The sequence below is a fragment of the Rhinolophus sinicus genome, chromosome 11 (genome assembly GCF_057876585.1).
Source record: "Rhinolophus sinicus isolate RSI-liver-muscle chromosome 11, RSI-T2T, whole genome shotgun sequence".
Classification (NCBI taxonomy): domain Eukaryota; kingdom Metazoa; phylum Chordata; class Mammalia; order Chiroptera; family Rhinolophidae; genus Rhinolophus; species Rhinolophus sinicus.
This window is the reverse complement of record NC_142511.1, coordinates 3,061,458-3,079,568: the sequence shown is the minus strand read 5'-3', so window position 1 is coordinate 3,079,568 and position 18,111 is coordinate 3,061,458. Positions and strand designations below refer to the sequence as shown.

Sequence of the window (18,111 nt, the reverse complement as noted above, 5' to 3'; positions counted from 1 at the left end):
GGCCCATCCAACCACAGTGAATGTGGTCTTGCTTCTAATTAACACTGAAAATTAACGCTGCTGAAGTCAGATCAGTGAGCTTCCAACAGCTGGTTTATAAATGGAGAGATGAGACCGGCCGCTCCGGTTGGAACGGGCAGCAGTGCCCGGTCCCCAGGCATGTGTGGTAGAGCCCAGGTCCACAGTAAAGGAGGGCACAGCTATATGGCAAAAATAGTCCCTTCAAACACAACCTGAAATGCACCTCTTCTTCTCTAACTAAACACGAGATAAAGGGGACTACATCATTACCGCAAAAATACTCAGGAAGTACCTTTCTCTACAACATAGAGCCGAATGTGTCCTGGCTGGGCGACAATGTCCGGAGGGTTTTTGACATCACAGATGTAGGTGCCATTATGTATAAACTGCATATTTTCTATGTTGATCGATGCATCTTTTTTGTCGAGGTCTCCCGCCCAGCTGATCCTGTCCTTAAATGGTGGGTAATTCCCGAGGTACACTTGCCCTTGGGAGTAGTGGAAAAACTGCAATTAGAAAAAAAAAGAATACATGAGCTATTCTCAAAGGCAGAAGTTCTGAGCTCTACAGCAGGCATGCTGTGAAAGGTTCTTTTAAAAAGACTTCACGCAGAAAGAAACACATTGTGTTATAGATCTCGCGTGGAATCTAAGCCAGACAGGAGTTTAGACATCATGCGGCTCAATACTGTTTCAGTTGAAGAAATAAACTCGTGTATCATCCGTAATCCTCTCGATATCCCAGTGAGATAGCGAATACCACCCCTATTTTTACACATGAGGAAATGGAGACTCAAAGGAGCCCCTTGCCCACGGTTACCATGGTAATAGGTGGTGATGCAGTGTCAAAGTCAGGACCGTTTGCCAAGCCAGCACTCTTGCCAGGACACCATGATGGAGCCAGTGAGAGCAAAGGTTTCGGTCTTAATTCACAAAGCTTACCATAAAGATACAGACAGAAGCCTGAGTATCACAGATCAGTTAATCCGATGGGCTTCTCCCTCTTACTTAGTTTCCCATGGAACAAAGGAACACGGCTCAGACAACCCAAAATGTTCTCGTGTGCCTTTGAAGGTTCAAGCTTCAATCCCTTTCCCTTTCCACTCTCATTCTCCCCTAAGACTGCAAAGGAACTCATTTCTCTCGGGAACTGCCAAACCCAGGACCAGGGAAGGAGGGAACGCTGCCTTGTGGGGGTGGGAGGTGTAGGTGGGTGGGGTGGAGCTATCCTAATCTTGGCTTCAATCCAAGCAGCTCAGCTGGAAGCTTGATGACTTTCATGGCTGGGGTGACAGTGGGGCTAGGGAGAGAAATCAGCATTAGAGTTCCACTGGCAATTCAAACAGGACAATTCAGAACTCTCTGAGCACACAAACGCCTGTGCAATCGCATCCATTCCTATAGATTTACTGGCCGTCTCTATTTTGTTAACTCCCAAACTTTTCTCCCCACCCATAGTGTTCCCCTGAGCAGGAACGCTCCTCAGCCAGCTGCCTTCTCACTTCACCACCCAGCGACCCCTGCCCCCCATCTGTCCCGCTCTCCTGTGAACTTCATCTACCCGCGTCTCTCATCTTGACTGACGGCTACATCCAATCTCCTAAACCACAAATTTGGAGGAATCCTGGATTCCTCTTTCCTCCTTCCCACCCAATTAATCTCCCAAGCCTATCAATCCTACCTCTTAAATTCCTCTCTTCTCTATTTAATTCCCACTGACAACCCTGATCGTATGCCCTCGTCATCTTGGACAATGGGCTCGTCCGTCCCAGGCCTCAAGCTCCTCTGATCCAGCCTCCACAATGCCCAAATGACCACTGAAAAAGAACAACTGCGCATCGTAATAAGGATAACCATCTACGAAACATGTACCCTGAGCTTAACATCCCTGGCACGCTTGCTAAGAACTCTGAAGGCTCTGAGCTGTCACCCTCCTTGCAAGTCTGCCACAGGTTCACAGACACTGGCAGAAGACACGAGACTCCCGTGAAGTCTTCATTCCCGTGAAGAAGACTTGGAGACAAAGGACCTGATTCCTTCTGACACAGGCAGCGGCAGGTTTTTGTCTGTGGCGCTTGCCCCTCAATTCCCACACGATGGCCTGGAGGGGCTCAGGTGGATGCTGTGCACACAGAGGCTTTGTGTCACAGCTGAGCCCCAAGCTGAGGGAACCCGCATCTTTTATAATGGGCAGAAAGTCCACCTGACCTTTGCCCCAAAGGAAGACATTATGTCTACTATACTGGAGAGTAAGCAAACCTGTCCGCTGTTCCAGACAACACTCCATTTCTGTCTTCCCAGGCTAATCACTGCACAAGGAGGGCAGCCAGTGTCTCTGCTGGCAAGATGTGCAGAAACATGAAACAACCGTGGAAAACGATGCTCTGATGCTCTTAACTGCCCTGCAAGGTGAGACTCGCCTGCCAGATGCTCACACGCCTAACACCCCTCTGTGGAACGTTCTATTATCTCCACTTTACAGACGAGAGTCCATGTTTAATAAGCACCCACTGCATACCCAGCACTCATTTCGTTACTGACTAACCTTCCTTTCAACCCTCTGGCCCTGCATTTCTGTTCTGCTGCTCACCTTACAGTGATGTCACTGACATGCCATTCTTACTCCTAATTACTCCCTGAGTGAGAGCAGAGATTGCTTTACACATTTCTGAAGACCCTACAGACTCACTGTACAGCAAACGCCCAATGAATTTTGCTGAATCATATGGACTCTAGGGTAAATCAAGAAACTCATAATTAAATCAGAAAGGGGTGGAGAGAGAGAGAGAATACTCAAAAGAAATACGAATAACATGGGGCAGGTGGAGGCTGAAAACATGCAGGATAAATCGTGATCTGAGTCAACAAGGTCAGTCAGGGCTGCTCTGCGGAAAAGATCGGTTCCCAAGTGGGACGTGATGGAGGAAGAACTGGGGGGATGGCAAGGCGTGAGCCATAGACCCAAGGAAATGAACGGCATGTCAGAGATGCCGAACTTATTTTTTCCTGGAGAGTCTGATGCAAGAGAAGGGCCCCGAAGTCTGTCACAGATGCCAAACTCACTGGGTCTGGAAGTGAACAATCAGAAGAACAGATCACTAATTACACGACCCCAGGAGAGAAGCCTGAGGGGTAGGACTCGCCAAGAGCAGAGAAACACTCGTACCGACACGGTGGTGTCGGCCCCCTCTGGCTGGAAGCTCCAGGAGACTGTGGTTAGTGTCCCGGTGGTGTTAGTAGACTTGAACTTGCATGTCAGCTTCCCTTGGGTGCCATTTGCCACGAAGATTTCTTTTGGCGTATATACCTCCAAGGCCGACACGCCAGTGGTCACTGGAGAGAGAGGAATAGGAAAGCTTCAGCGTGGCATTTAGCATGACTACCACAGTGCACATTCAGCAGAGGTGACAGAGAAAAGATATAAGAAAATTACTAGAAATATACAGTAAGCCACTGCCATTGTGTACGATACATTCCCAGCAGAATATTCTATAGCCAGTATTTCTGACACACTGGATACGCTGCTGACGGGCTGGGGTTTTGTTGCTGTTATTGTTGTTTTAATAAGACGATATTTTTACTAGTACTACAGTTTATCCATTCACTTACTGAAGGACGGCTTGGTTTGCTTCTCTGATGGTCTGTTTTTAATAATGTGGAGGCCATATCTTTACTTCTTTAAATAGTTCTCACATTCACCTGTTACATTTCAATTGAACGGACATTGAACTTCTCCATATTTAAAGCAATGAAAACTATTCTAGATAAGATATCACTTCATTTTAAAGCCATGTTTATTATTTAACTGAACCTTTTCCTAGAAAGGATTTAAGGCAAAAGAAATTGCATATCTTACTTTCATTAGTGGAATCTTACCTACCATTTGATTTCAGTCTGCTAGATACATGTGTACTCGGGAAATAGCTGACCACACTGGGTCACATTTTCATTTACCCTCTGAGTTTTTTCAGTTAGCCTAAGCCCAGGGAGTAGTAGTTAAAATGTCTATCACTTGGAATAGAAAAACAACTCTTTTTTTTAAGATCTATAATCAGAGGCAACCACAGGAAATATTAAGGATTGCTGCTGAAATTAAATAATCTTCACTCAAAAAGAGGCATTTTCATGGACTAAATGAAGGTTAGGAAAAAAAAAAACTTACTTGGCCTAAGACTGGAAACAATGAGAGCTAATACAGAAAAGAATAAAAACACCCATCTTCAAAATAAGATATTTGTTAAAGCAATAGTTTCGAGAGAATCCATATCTACAGCGTTCCAATTATTCTTAGAATGTAACAGATGAGCAGAATAAGGAGGGCTATTGTCACCCGGGACTGAGGGTCATATTCAGAATTTTTTCTTCCCGAGGTCTCAACTCTGAGTCCAGGCCAAGGAGACCGAGAGTACTCCCCCAGCTCTGCCAACCATCTTCCAAATGTTTATTCTCAGGACACAATGGGCACTTTTGGCTATTCTTTTAAATAAACTGATAGCCACACTACATCAAGCAGATTTTTTCTGCTAAAGAGGGTGGATTATTATTATAGGGAACAATGGATTATTATTTGTGGTCCAAACCTCAAAACAAGCCCTTCTTTTACACAAGAAGCAAACAAAAGGCGTCCCTTGCTGTTGTGGGTAGGCAGAAAAGCAGCCCCGGGGGCACTTGAGTTCAAAAATGAAGGACGGAGCACAGACTGGACGACGTAACCAGTTTATTCCAGGAAGCAGCTCTGGTTTGAAACCCTTATTTACTCTGTGATTTCAACCCGTTTTCTCCACAGTGACGAGCACTGCAAGGAAAGGCACGGTCTTTAAGGTCAGTAAATAAAGTTTCTCCAACCAGTGCTGCCACATGGCCTGCTGGCAAGACTGTTACCCTGAGATGTGATACAAAGACGGAAGCAGGCCACGGGTCCAGGTTTAGAGCCACAGAATTCTGACCAAAGAGACTAACCAAATCCCTAACTGGCTTTTAGACAACCTACTGAAGACAGACTTAATTACGCCACCGTCTTGGTCCACGCCACCACCATGGTTGACGGGTTATCTCAGTGGCTTCTCAAGCTGCTTCCACCCTCACCCACTTACCTGCAACCGCTCCACAGGGAGGCCAGAGATCTTGTCAAAATGCAAGTCAGATCTTACCACCCCTCTGCTCAAAACCCTCCAGGGTTTCCTACACCAGCCAGGACGAGGTCCTAGTCCTCACAGGCCCGGGAAGCCGGCATGACTAACTCCTGGCCACCCCGCAGACCTCCGCTCCCAGCTTCCCCTCACACACGCTGCAGCAGCCCCCCGGTCACCTGTCTCCTCGGCCTGTGATGAGCGCCCCCAAGTACAGAGACTATTAAGCACAGAGGCTGGAGGTGCCTCGGGCAATCGTGATGCATGAGAGATGGGGGAAGAGGGATCGATCCACCGTGTGAAACGCTGAGAGCCAGGTGCTCAGGGGACGCCCCTGCTTAAAACTGCCTGTGCTCACCATGCACGTAACAGACCCCCGCGGCTTTTACCGAGCCCCGTACAGTGCTTTCCGACCACTTTTTTTTACATGGTGTCGGTAGGTTTCTCCTGTGTGGGTAACAAGACCGACTAAACACAGGTTTGTCTCTCAGACTCCATTCCAGGCAGCTCAAGCAAGAGATGAGTTCACTGGTCTCTGAAACAATTGGGAATGGTGTGCTTTGTCCAGACTTTATTTTTTAAGTGACTAGGAGGAGTGTTATGGAAATACATAGTAAAATCACCGTGGAATTCACATGGCGCGTCTTTAGAGTCATAAAAGAGAGTTGTGTAGGGGCTCGTTAAAATGGCTAAAGATACAACTGCAAGGAACACTGAATGTAGAGAAGCTATTGTTTGCATCTACACCGGGCCTCCTCCCTGCCCACTGGAATCCAGTCCGGGTAAGATAGTAAATAGGTTTCTTCTAGGCCTAAGATTTACAATTAAGGGATAGTGGTAAAAATTGCTGTGAAAAGTAACTCACAGATGGGGGGAAACGTCTCCTGTTGAATCCTGGAAAAAATCAATTGCCTCAGGAGTAAAAACAGAAACGAAATGAAATAAAAAGATTAAGCAATGTACAAATATTTTTACATCCTGCCAACTTTGGATTCTGAGTTACATATTAACTTACATATAAACTTCAAAATGGTAACAGGATCTGAACTAACTTTCTTCCTGGGTAAGGAATCTAGCTAAGTTACTCTAGAGTTCAAAGGGCGAGAAAACAAATAAAAACAGCCCTTCCTTGTAGGAGACCAATTCAAGTGAAAAGAGTCTGAAAAATCATTTGACAAGTTATCAAAAAGTCTGTGCCATTAACTTCCCAGGGGTCCTTTCTATAGGGGTCAAATATGACACCCAAAGCTGGACCTTCTTCTGTTTTGGATGGAGAACCAACACCGTTTAGGCCAAAGCAAAGCAGATGGCGAACACAAAACAACATTCATCACAACCACAAAGAAAAAGGCAAATTCAGGAGCGGTCTGCCTACGAGGCTAGTTCCTGACAGGATCTACTTCAATAGTTTGAATTATTGAAGTAATATAACAGAATGCCTTCCCACTAACGTGTCAAGATGATGTGACTCCAAGGGAATTCAAACTCTCACACCATAAAATCATTTGCAATACACTGGGCTAGCATTATTTCAAGCGAATAAACACTTTCACAGTCTGGACGGTGTGTTCAAAACTGTTATCAGGGGCGGCCGCATGGCTCAGTTGGTTAGAGCGCGAGCTCTGAGCAACACCTTTGCCACTTCAATTCCCACATGGGATGGTGGGCTGTGCCCCCTGCAACTAAGATTGAAAACGGCGACTGGACTTGGAGCTGATCTGCGCCCTCCACAACTAGACTGAAGGACAACGACTTGGAGCTGATGGGCCCTGGAGAAACACACTGTCCCCAATAAAAAGAACTTGAAAAAAGAACAAATAAAACTGTTACCTGATGAAGTAATTGTTTGTTGTGTGACTATTGGGTCCATTTGTAGTATCCCGTTTGTAAAAGCCTCATCTTTTGAACAAACCCTGTTAAGGTTCTCCTTGAAATTGAAAGAAGGCTTTTGTTTCTAAAGCGTTTTTTGAAACGCTTTGATGTTGGTTGTATATGCTCCTGCTTCAAAGAGTACAGGCATGCCGTTTATTTAAACAGCTTTCTGGCCTACCCCGTTTGCTGCTGGTACAGTGATAGTCTGATTCTGTAGTATGTCCTAACACAAGCATGAATATGACTTTTTACATCATACTAAAAGAGACAAACAGAAGAGAACACTGAACACCAAATTCAGACCAGTGGTTATGACTGGAACAGGGTGGAGGGGGCTGGATGAAAAAGGTACACACTGAGGGTAACGCTTACTTTCCTAGGCTAGTGGTGAGGGCACTGGGGCTCATTTTAAGGTTTCCTCTGAAAACTGTACGCACACACACACTTGACTGTCTCTCTCTTTCTCTCTCATAGATACCGGGGGAGGGGCAAAAAATGTATGCACATGACTTGGATTCATCTTTTGTGATCGGTATATCCTGAGTATTACAATTTGAATACAGCTTTTTTCTTTCTTAAAATGTGTATACATTTTTTGGGGGGGCACCCTCTGTATTTTATTTTTCATAATACAAACTGCTGTTTTAAAGAGAGAAAGGCAGACATCAGTCAAGTGATAGATAAGACTGACTTCTCTGATTCCAGAATGCTCCCGGGAAAGCCTCAGACCGTGCTGCCCTCACAGTGTCCACGGGGATGCCTAACACCAGGCTGGATGAAGCAGAGCCACCTGAGGATGAGCGTCAGTGGGACAACGCAGATGTCAGGTAGGAGACCTCACAGCCCTCCTAGAACAGGCCCACCCGGCAGCAGAAGTGGGCGCCCTCCTTCCAGCAGTCAGGGCTCTGTCGGATCTCCCGTAGCTGGACGGCACAAAGTAAGGGGAGGCTCCGAACATATGCTCTATTCAGTGAGCCCTAAATCCTAATAAATTAAGCTTTTCATTTGTCAGGAACGCAGTCCTTGACACTCTTTGTCTGAAGTTACGCTTCAGGCCTCAGTCTGGAAGTGACTTCCTCCTGGCATCCGCCGCACCCTGCGCCTCCTCCTGCCCCATCCTGACCCTCCCTTGTCAAGGCGTCTTCACTCTGTGGAATGACCGACTGTCGGCAGCCAGGACGGCGCAGGGACTGTGTCCACCCCGTCCATTATTACATTCTCGTTACCTCACAAATGCCTGCCTTTTGTCGTGTGTTCAACAAATATTGTTTGAAATGAATGAATGAACGAATGAATAAAAGGTACCCAACAAAACTCAGATAAGCTAAGCCAGAAAAATGACATACTTCACCACAAATGGCTTAACTAGAAGGCCCCCAAACAAACGGCGTTTGCAGAGATTACTCAAGGTCAAGTTTGAACGCTGACACTATGTCAGAGGCAGCTCAGGTAGGTTTCCTCCGAGAGCCGTCTTCCTATTTGGATGAGGGAATCCCAAAGGAGACTCATCTTTTGAAATGTTCCACACAAAAGTCCATGTACTTTTCCGAACCCACAGGATCACCAAATTCCTCTCAGAGTCAATTTCTTCCACTCATGATGGATGACCAGCTGGCCACATCTCTATCCTCAACCTTTTTTTGCACCAACAAAGATCTTTCTGTTTCTGAAATGAGAGCGATTCAAAAGGCCCTGAATCAGGCCAGTGATTGAACTAATCATTTGACTCCATGAGGCCCTGGCATTGCTTCTTTGCCCTCCTCTGTGTATGTACTGTTCCGCGTTCTTTCCTGCGACTGCTTTCCTTTTTTCAATCAACCATTCATTCCTGCAAACCATGCTGGGACTCAGCCTCTGCCCTTACCGGACGGACAGTCTCGTGGGGACAAGTGCAGTGGCCCTGGCTGCGCAGGTGCAGAGACTTTCCACAGCCAGGACATCCACTCAAGACCAAAGTCAAGCAGTCACCACATGCCACAGGTGTGGTCAACCTGAACTGTGTCTTCTGTATCGAGTCCAAACATTTCTCGGTTCTTAGCAAGCAGATGAAAATGCGAAACTCTCGGTAAGAAGTCAGATCCTTTTAGTTCTGACAGGTTACCGTGGACTGAAATGCTCGGCATGAAGAACGCACATTGAGAGCTCCGGGGGCGTTCTTATCTGATACATAACAGACTTATGTGCTCATGCTCATGCGTCCTACTTCCCAGGTGCTGAAGTGGCATATGAAAACTCTATTCAAGCAAAAGACCACCGGACCTTAAATCTACCTTCCCCTGCTCTCAAATCCTATCAGAAGGTCTACCGTATGTCAGAAGATACCTGAACCAAAATTCAAACCAGAAAAGGCCAATAGAAAATACTAGAGCAACAACAGAACAAGAGATTGGAAAGGATATGCCCATGGCTGATGGCCAAGAAGGGTGTTCCTTGCCTCCAAAACAGGGCAAAAAGAAACAGAGCAATGGAAAATGACCACATGTTGAGTGCTTACTGTGGGTTGAGCACCACTAAATGATGGTACATTTATTAGTTTTCAACAACACCGTTGGGTATTATCCATTGGCTAGAAGCTCAGATAGGCGAAGAAACTTGCCCTAGTCATTTAGCCAACGTGAAGCCAACAGTTCAATCTAGAACCGTCTGACTCCAAAGCCCAGTGTGGTTGTTTTTTCCATTATGCTCACTATCCAGCTCTAACAGGATCCTTTCTTCAAACAGAATCTTATGGGAAACCAACCCAAGGGATAAAGGAGATTAAGATAGTTTTCACCTGCAAGTCAGACAAGAGGCATTCAGAACTTACAATAAGTCAGTCCGGGAACTACAATACAGCAAGCACACTGGCCCTCAACCTTGGCTGTACAGGGGGACCACCCAGAGAGCGTTCAAAAAACACTGATGCCACTGAGACTCCCGAAAACCCTCTGTATGGTGATGTAATGGTGGATACATGTCACTGCACATTGGTCCAAACCCACAGAATGCTCCACACTGAGTGACTCTACCTAGCGTAATGATGGACTCTGGGTGGTGACGTGTCAGTGTAGGCTCATTTACCGTAACAAACAGGCTGCTCCCGTGGGGATGGGGATAATGAGGGAGACACGCAGGAGCGGGGGCTGGGGGAATATGGGTACACGGCATATGGGTATATAAGCCTTCTCTCAGTTTCGCTGTGAAAAATAAAGTCTATTAAAAAATACTGATGCCGGGCTCCTGCCCCTACCTCCAGGGCTTCTGATTTAATCAGTGTGGAGTGTGGCCGGGGCATCAGGGCTTTTAAAGGGTCCTCAGGTGATGCTAAACTTGTAACCACTATCTAGACAGGTACACTGACTCGTGAAATATATATTAGTGCACGTGCATGGACCTCACTTTTTCAAAAGATGAGGGCAGTGCTCTATTACCTTCTTAATCACACACTTAAGAGTTTAAGTGCAAACACAGAAATTGCAAAAATCTGCTGTATTCTAAACAATGCACCCACTGCCGCGGTTAACGTGCCAGTGGTCTGCAAAGAAGCTGGATTACGTATATTACTTTGGATCTGTGCGTGCTGTTCTTTATAATTATCTTAATGGTTAAAAAGATACCTCAGAAACAAACAAAACGTACCCCAGACATTTGGAAGCTCAAAAGCACGGTTGCCAGAACCCCCTGGGAATCTAGCGAAGAGAGCCTGAAAACCACTGCTCTGCTTGGTTTTTGAGTTCGAATTTGGTAAGGGGTATACAACCAGAGTGTGCGGCCATGGCAGCCTGAAGCTAGACACAGACTAACCACATACACACGGGGGGTGGGGGGCAGTGAATTTTATGGGGAAGGAAACACCTCGTCCTTTTCAGAGGTGTGGATAAGGGCTCTCAGAGCCACTGCCCGTCTCTTCTTTGGGCAGGTTCTTAATAAAATGCTGACTTGTCCACGCCAATTTCTTATTTTGAACCTAGTTTAAAAGCTTCCCCACTGCTCCCCAAAGCCCCGTTCCTCAGCATGGAACATTAGGCTTTTCAAGGTAACGTCCCCCTTTGCTTGCTTTTCACTAGGTGAGGGCTGTGGCTGGTGAGCTGGTATCAGCTGGCACCTACTTCTTCAATATGCCACGCAATGGGCATGCCTCTGGGCACACAATGCGTGTACTCACTCGGCTTGGAACGAGGCCCACCTCTGAAACCCTGCAGAATCTCAAACCCGACTTCGGGAAAGCCCTCTCTGATCTGATTGGACCGCCTCTTCTGCCCCACGACCCGGTATTTCTTGTACACTCTCTGGGGCTGCAGTCTACAGAGGCGACACCTTCCCGCGAGAAGCAAAATCTTTTAGGCGGTGTGACTGCAATCCTCCCAAACTCCTCACCAGACTCCTTCACGGGGGAAGCTCCATATTACTTGGTCTCTGTGCGTCCAACATATAGGAGACTTCCTGGCAGTCAGATAGCTCTCAAAGAACACTGAAGGAGTAAACAGACTGATAACTGCTGAATTTTTAGGATTCCTGTAATGTGAAGTTATGGTTAACGAAACGTATACGCACCTTTTTTTTTTTTCCTAAAACAAATGAAACAAACCAGCTTGCCCTTAAATGGACACCAAACCCCAGTCAAGCTCTGACTCTTAGAAAAATCTGGCGAAAGAGTCCAGTTAACCAGCACCCATTTATCCCTGCCAGGAAGAGTTCAGAGTGTAAATGCTCACCCCTGGACAGGAAGTAAAAGATGAGAGAGGAATGGAAACATCGGCCCCTCCCTGTTGAGATGGAGGCTTTGTTAGAACAAAACAAAAAAAGGTAATAACATCAATGAGACAACTCATTTATTGGATAGCTAATATGTGCTGGATGCTATGGGGGGGCAGTCTCATTAGGTACCACACATACACACATACACGTCCGCAAGGATGTATACAGCAAACTCTAAGCACCTACTGTGTGCTCGGTCTGGGCGCAGTGCAGCGCAGCCGTCCAAGCACGGACTACATGCCGTGGGGTCTGTGTTTTATTTCCTGTTTATACCACCTTATCCCAAAGAATGTTCCTACGAAAGCATCCCCCTAAAAGTAGCAAATGGACTAAATTTGAGGAAAGGCACTTGAATTTGACCTGGAATTGAGAAGAATCAAGATAGACACACAGGAAGGGCATTTTGCAGAGAGAGAAAAACATGAGATGATGTTTGCAAATGAATTATACAGATTAATTTGGCTGGAGCAGGAGAAAACTGTAAAGTTGAAAACGTGGAGCATTTGCGATCTTGCGCCCCAGCCTATGTCGCTGGTGTGGTTAAAAAAAAAACTAATAAAAATTGAAAAACAAAATGTGGAAGACATAGGCTGAGCACTTGGGACCCAACCCTGTGCAAAGTGGGCACCACTTTTAAGCAGGGCAACACGGTAAATGTGGATCTTTGGGCGGAGATGTGAAGAAACAGAAAGAGGAAAGTGGCATTTAGAAGATTTTTTCCCAAAGGACTGACTAAACACACTGCGTTCCAGATATTGTGCTAAGTAGTGGAGACCCAAAGACGCACAAGGCACAGTTCCTGCATTTAGAGAGCCGATCATATAAAAAGCCAATCTGCGATAAAGTGATGGGGGGAAGCTGAGGGGCAGGGTGCTCGCTCGCCCTGCCTAGGGAAGTCTGCCCGATGGGACTGCATCTGAGAAGGGAAGGCTACACAGGGCTAGCCAGGTAAATACACGGGGAGAAGGGTAATCAGGACGGAGGGTGAAAACAGCAGAGACAAAACAGATTACCACGCAGAAAGGTTGCAAACAATCAATGAAATGTAAGAAAAACGACACATGCATCGAGCTAAGGGCTTGAGCTTATCCTAGAGATGGTGGGGAGGCATGGAGAGTCTCAGCCGAAGAGCAGCACGGCTAAATCTGCCCAGGAGAGACCCCTCGGGCAACAGCTGAGAGGGTTGACGTGAGGGGAACATGACTAGCCCTGGGGGCACCCATGAGGAGGCTCCAGCAGTAACCTGGACCAAAATGCTTGGCGCTTGACCTGGCACAGGAAGAGCTGGACTCACAAACAGAAGGTGCACATCGGCAGGGCTCGGACTAAATCCTGGGAAGGGGACGAGAGAAAGGAAGGACTCCATGATGCTAAGTTTTGTCTCGAGTGACTGACTGAGAGAAAGGCACGAGGGACAGCGGGAAACCATGAGGACACTGGCCAGTGCGTGAAGGGGAGGCCCAATTAGGAAAGGAGAGATACATGGGGCTATATCTCTGTATCTCTGATACTTTGTATTTGGAGCATGCAAAGTTCGAGGCAAAGGGGTAAGGCTCGGCGGCTTGCTCCACAGCAGTGCCTCCTGATGAGGGCAAGGAACCGTCCTGAGCCTAGTAGGGTGTCAGCCACTCAGTGGAAAGGATTGGTGCTGGGTTATCAGGAGGGAGCAGCAGGAGAGTGAGAGTGAAGACCACACCCTTAACACCCCCCTCCCCCGCCAGGAGCAGTCCGTGTGGGTGGCACCAATTCTGCACTACAGTAAGGATGGCTCCAAACGGCAGCTTTGTCCCTCCATAGGCATCAGTAAGCATCGGGCTTCTTGGCACAACCGTCACCACACAGAGGAGGACATCGGGGATGCCTTGGGACAGTGAAAGGACTCTCTGTAAACACTGAAGGCAGCCAGGAAGCCTCCCCTAAAGTGGCTGGAGGTTACGAAAGAGAAATTCTACAACACAGCAGAGCGGTTCCAAATACACACTTTGGAGTTGGAGGCCCAGCTCCACCATGTGTTTACTAGGTGACCTTGGACAAGTTACACAGCCCCTCTGAATCTTAGCATCCTCCTCTGTGAAACGAATAACAACAGCAATCACACAGAGTTGTAAGTAGGTGAGATACGCATGCAGACTGCTTCACAGAGGCTTGGCATATAGTAAGCACTCAATAAACGAGGGAAGAGCAAAAGATATTACACGAACCTAGTTTTATGTCCAAATTCCTATGAGCAAAGAAACAGGAATTATACCTGGCTGAAAAAAGATAAATAGAAAGATCGATTGGTCGATCGATAGACAGACAGACATATCATCTGTATCTATCTAGCTATGTAGATAATATATGCATAAGCTATTTGAAAATTTCTCCCTAATTACTACTCACTTACTCACTTTCTCTCTGCTCTTCTTAGCCAGTTGGAAGATTTCAAATATTTGCATTTTTAACACCCTTTTCTCTCAGGAACCTGAGTCCTTTACCTGTATTTCCCAGCAACACCCTTTGGAGAAAGGTATATACCACTTATAACCTGGACGTGGCTGGAGGATAACGTGAGACACTGGCACAGGGTCCCCAAGGACACCCCAATTGCCAAATCCAGTGAATTCTTATCATATTCAATCTCTCTTATCTGACACCATTAACCACTTTCTCTTCCTTAAAACTTCACCCTCTGGGCGGTCGGTTAGCTCAGTGGGTTAGAGCGCGAGCTCTTATCAACAAGGTTGCTGGTTCAATTCCCCATGGGATGGTAGGCGGCACCCCCTGCAACTAGATTAAAAGCGGTGACTAGACTTGAAGCTGAGCTGTGCCCTCCACAACTAGATGGAAGGACAACGACTTGACTTGGAGCTGATGGGTCCTGGAAAAAACACAGTTACCCAATTAAAAAAAAAATTAAAAAACAAAACAAAAAAACCCCTTCACCCTCACTTGGTTTCCAAGACACACAGTCTCCTGTCCTGGGTCTGTCTTGGCTCTTGGGAAGCTCTTCTGTTACTCCTCAAGCTTCCTTCTCGGGGGCTTTTTATACCCTACAGCTCTGTCTTTTTGGCCCTCTGTTATTTCCTTCAATACACTCTCCCTTGGTGACTTCATTCAAGCAATCCGTAGTCTTAATTACTATCCACATAAAGCTTCCCAAATCTGTATTTCCAACCAGAACCATCCACCCTACTGTCACCTGCCCACTTCTATTGGGATGTCTCAGCAGCCCCTCACACTCAACATATGCAAAAGAAACTTTGTCAGCATCTTTCTCCAACACTCCTGTTCTCTCAGCCCATACTCTTCCTCTGTGAAAAGCCCCCCTTTCCAAAAATATGCCCCAAACCTTAGTTAGGATCGTCTTACACAACTCCTTTCTCAAGCCCACGTCAAATCAATTTCCGAGCCCTATCAAATTCACTTTCACCAGTGTGTTCTCCCTTCATATCCCGCTGGATTGTTACAATCACCCTCTGGTGTCTTCAGCCTCACACCACTCTAATCCATCCTTCACAACTGCAGTCCTTCGCAGGACTTCCCACAGCCTTTAGGATAAAATCCAGCCTTACCAAAGACAAACGAGGTCCTTTGTGAGTTAGTGCCTCCGCTGGCTGTCCTGCCTCAACTCTCACCCTCTCTCTTAGACACTCCAACCTCCCACCACAGTGACCGACCAACACATTCATTCATGACTCTGTCTATACTGTTTCCTCCCCCCGTGCCTACACAGCTTAAGCACCCTTTTCTCCAGTGGCCTGAACTTGGTCCGAGATGATGATCTTCTTGTGCTCTCACAGCACACCATTATTGAAAGACTTCTTACATTGCTTATGACACTGTGCTTCTCCTGCTGACCTGTTAATTAAGTGAGGGCAGGAATCTGCTTCCTAGAATACTTTTGGTGCTTAATACTTAAAAGGTGCTTAGTAAATGTTTGCTGAATAACAGTACCTAGATCAAACTCAAGAAGGTTTCCTGTAAAACGTGAACAGCTATGTACAGTATCCGTGACCAGGAAAAGGTGACTTGGCAAGAAGAAACATTCAATATTTTTCTAAAACTAACTAACAACATCAGATGCTGATTTTCACATACCAGCATTCAGCTTTCATTACTGAAGAGCTAGGTATGGCCAAGGTATATGTCGATATCATTGCAGTGATCTTTTCGTATTACTATCCGTTAATGTGTAGTTTTTCAGTTCTGCTACTTTTAATACTGAGTTTCATTAAGATCAACTTGACAGTCTTGTTCTCAATAGCAATGTCTGACCCCTCCTGCATAACGATTCTCTCCGAAGCACACAAGCTTTCCGAGAAACTTTAGATGTAGTCTATTTCTTACTTGTTCACTTAAAACACAAATATAACCACTATCACCAACCAAAAAAAATCCCCCACACTTTTAACCCTCTTTCTTCTCAGATGAGACATTTATACAGAATGGACTGAATCTCAGCTACGCAAAATATATCTTCATCTGTCAACCTCCAGAAGGTAAGGGGATTTTTACATTTATACTTTATGACCCTTGGAATCATAGGTTAAATGATGTTTTTCCTGGTTTCAAGATTACAGTAAGGACTTTCCCAAGAAAGGAATTAATGAGTATACTGTGATGCAACTGGCATTTTTGCAAAACAAAAGAAATGAAAGTCTACGTGTTTCTTACAAGTTGACCCTCTTTAGAATAACCTTGACTTAACCACATCCTGAGACTGCAACAAGCATTCTGCTTCAAGCAACAACACAAAAAAGTCCTATGGCAGAGACCACTTCAGATGTCCATGAAACAACTCATCCAATTCAATAAATCGAGCCTAGGTTTAGCGGAAGTTTGTTTAACCCATGAAATTTTGCACGGAAAAAAAAAGTGATTTTTTTTTTTTTTTTTCTAAAAAGAAAAATGTGCTTTTTTAAAGTCCTATGTCTTGTCAAACGAGGGTGAGCCTGTCTGGAATTTTGGATTTGACGGGATTCTTTTAAGCCAGTCATTTCAGTGGTATACCCAGCTCTCGGCATCCTAACCCTGAATAATTTCTCCTCGGTGCTCTGCAGACTACAGAGATGAGACACATAAGACCGCAGGACTCTTCAATCACCGAGGCTTAAAAAATGGATTGGAGGGAAGTGGAAATGGAACTTACTCGGCAAAGCGAAACAGTCGCTGAAAACAAGGAACCGAACCAACAAAGGCCTCACCGATGAAAACCCTGGGACATTCCACCACCTCTCCAAGGTGGAGAACGCAGAACCGGGGTTCCCGACCCGGATCCCAGGCGGGCCTGGGCGCCCCGGGGTCACCGCGCGGAGAGCGCAGGGGACTCGGCGGGAGCGCAGGGCAGGGCCGCTCCCCCCACGGTCCCCAGGACGCCACAGGTAGGGCATCCCGCCTCCCCCACACCACACGCGGGGATCCAGGAAAGGGGCAGCGGCGCCGCGCCTCCGGGCCCGCCGCGGGCCGCGCTCCCGCGAACCGGGTCCCCAGCCCCGAGCGCGCAGGCCGCGCCCCCGCCCCACCGCGGGGCCAGCGCGCAGGGCCCCGATCCCCGCGAGGCGCGAGTGCGGCCCGGGTCCCCGCCACTCCGGAGCCCCCGCCCCGGCCCGGCCGCACTCACACAGCCCGAGAGCCGCCGTCAGCACCGGCCACAACCAGCGCCTGCGGTCTGGGGCCGCAATCACCGCCCCGGCCCCGGTGGGCGCGGCCATCATCCTCCGCTACAGCCCCGCCGCCGCGCCCCGGGCCCCACTGAGGTTCGCTCGGCTCGGGGTAGGGGCTCCACCTCGCCGCCGCCGCCGCCGCGCCCGGTGGCACCTCCGCGCCGCGCCCCCGCTTGTGGCCCCGCAGTGGCGCTCGCCCTCGGTCCGGCCCCGCCCAACGGCCCGCTCATTGGCCGGCTCCGCGCCCCTTGAAGCGCGCGAATGGAAGACGACAACTGTCAATCACCCCCTCTTGTCTGGCGAGGCCACGCCTCCCAGGTCCCTCCCAGGCCCCTACGCCCGCACTGGAGGCCGGGACCCCGGCTCTCCCGCCGACGCCCCCCTGCCCTCTGCTTGCGTGGCTGTCTGCCTGTCTGCCAGGGTCCCCTCTGTGGGTCCCAACGCACATACCTCTTCATTGTCTCTCCTCGCCGCGGGTCTTTGCCAGGGTGTCCTCGCGTCTGTTTCCGCTCTTCTCGGTTTCTGTGAGCCTCACCTAAAGAAAAACCAGTTTATTGACCCCTCCGCCCCAAAAAAAGGGGTGGGGTACGATGGGGAGAGACTTCTGTTTCAGTCGTCCAGAGAGAACACATCTCTTCTTTGCCCTGGACCCAAGGCCTGCCGTTTGCCTGGATTAGATCATTTATGTGTTGCAATTTGAGAAATCTA

General features: G+C 47.6%; 2 protein-coding genes across 3 annotated transcripts in view; one reads left to right on the top strand and one right to left on the bottom strand.

Moving 5' to 3' along the window:
- The window catches only part of ADCY10 (adenylate cyclase 10), a 73,912-nt gene extending 66,041 nt beyond the window's left edge, over positions 1-7,871 (top strand). The window contains exon 33 of the mRNA XM_088801549.1: positions 7,727-7,871. Within this exon, the coding sequence (XP_088657675.1) occupies positions 7,727-7,852 (126 nt within the window). The 3' untranslated portion in view covers positions 7,853-7,871. The remainder of the gene's footprint in view (positions 1-7,726) is intronic.
- Positions 1-17,599, bottom strand: part of MPZL1 (myelin protein zero like 1) — a 28,492-nt gene extending 10,893 nt beyond the window's left edge. For both annotated transcript variants that reach the window (XM_074322185.2, XM_074322186.2), the window contains exons 1-3: positions 17,361-17,599; positions 3,187-3,353; positions 314-527 (exon numbers count right to left, since the gene is read on the bottom strand). In XM_074322185.2, coding sequence (XP_074178286.1) covers positions 314-527; positions 3,187-3,353; positions 17,361-17,454 — 475 coding nt within the window. In that variant the 5' untranslated portion in view covers positions 17,455-17,599. The remainder of the gene's footprint in view (positions 1-313; positions 528-3,186; positions 3,354-17,360) is intronic.
- Between the last annotated feature and the right edge of the window lie 512 nt (positions 17,600-18,111).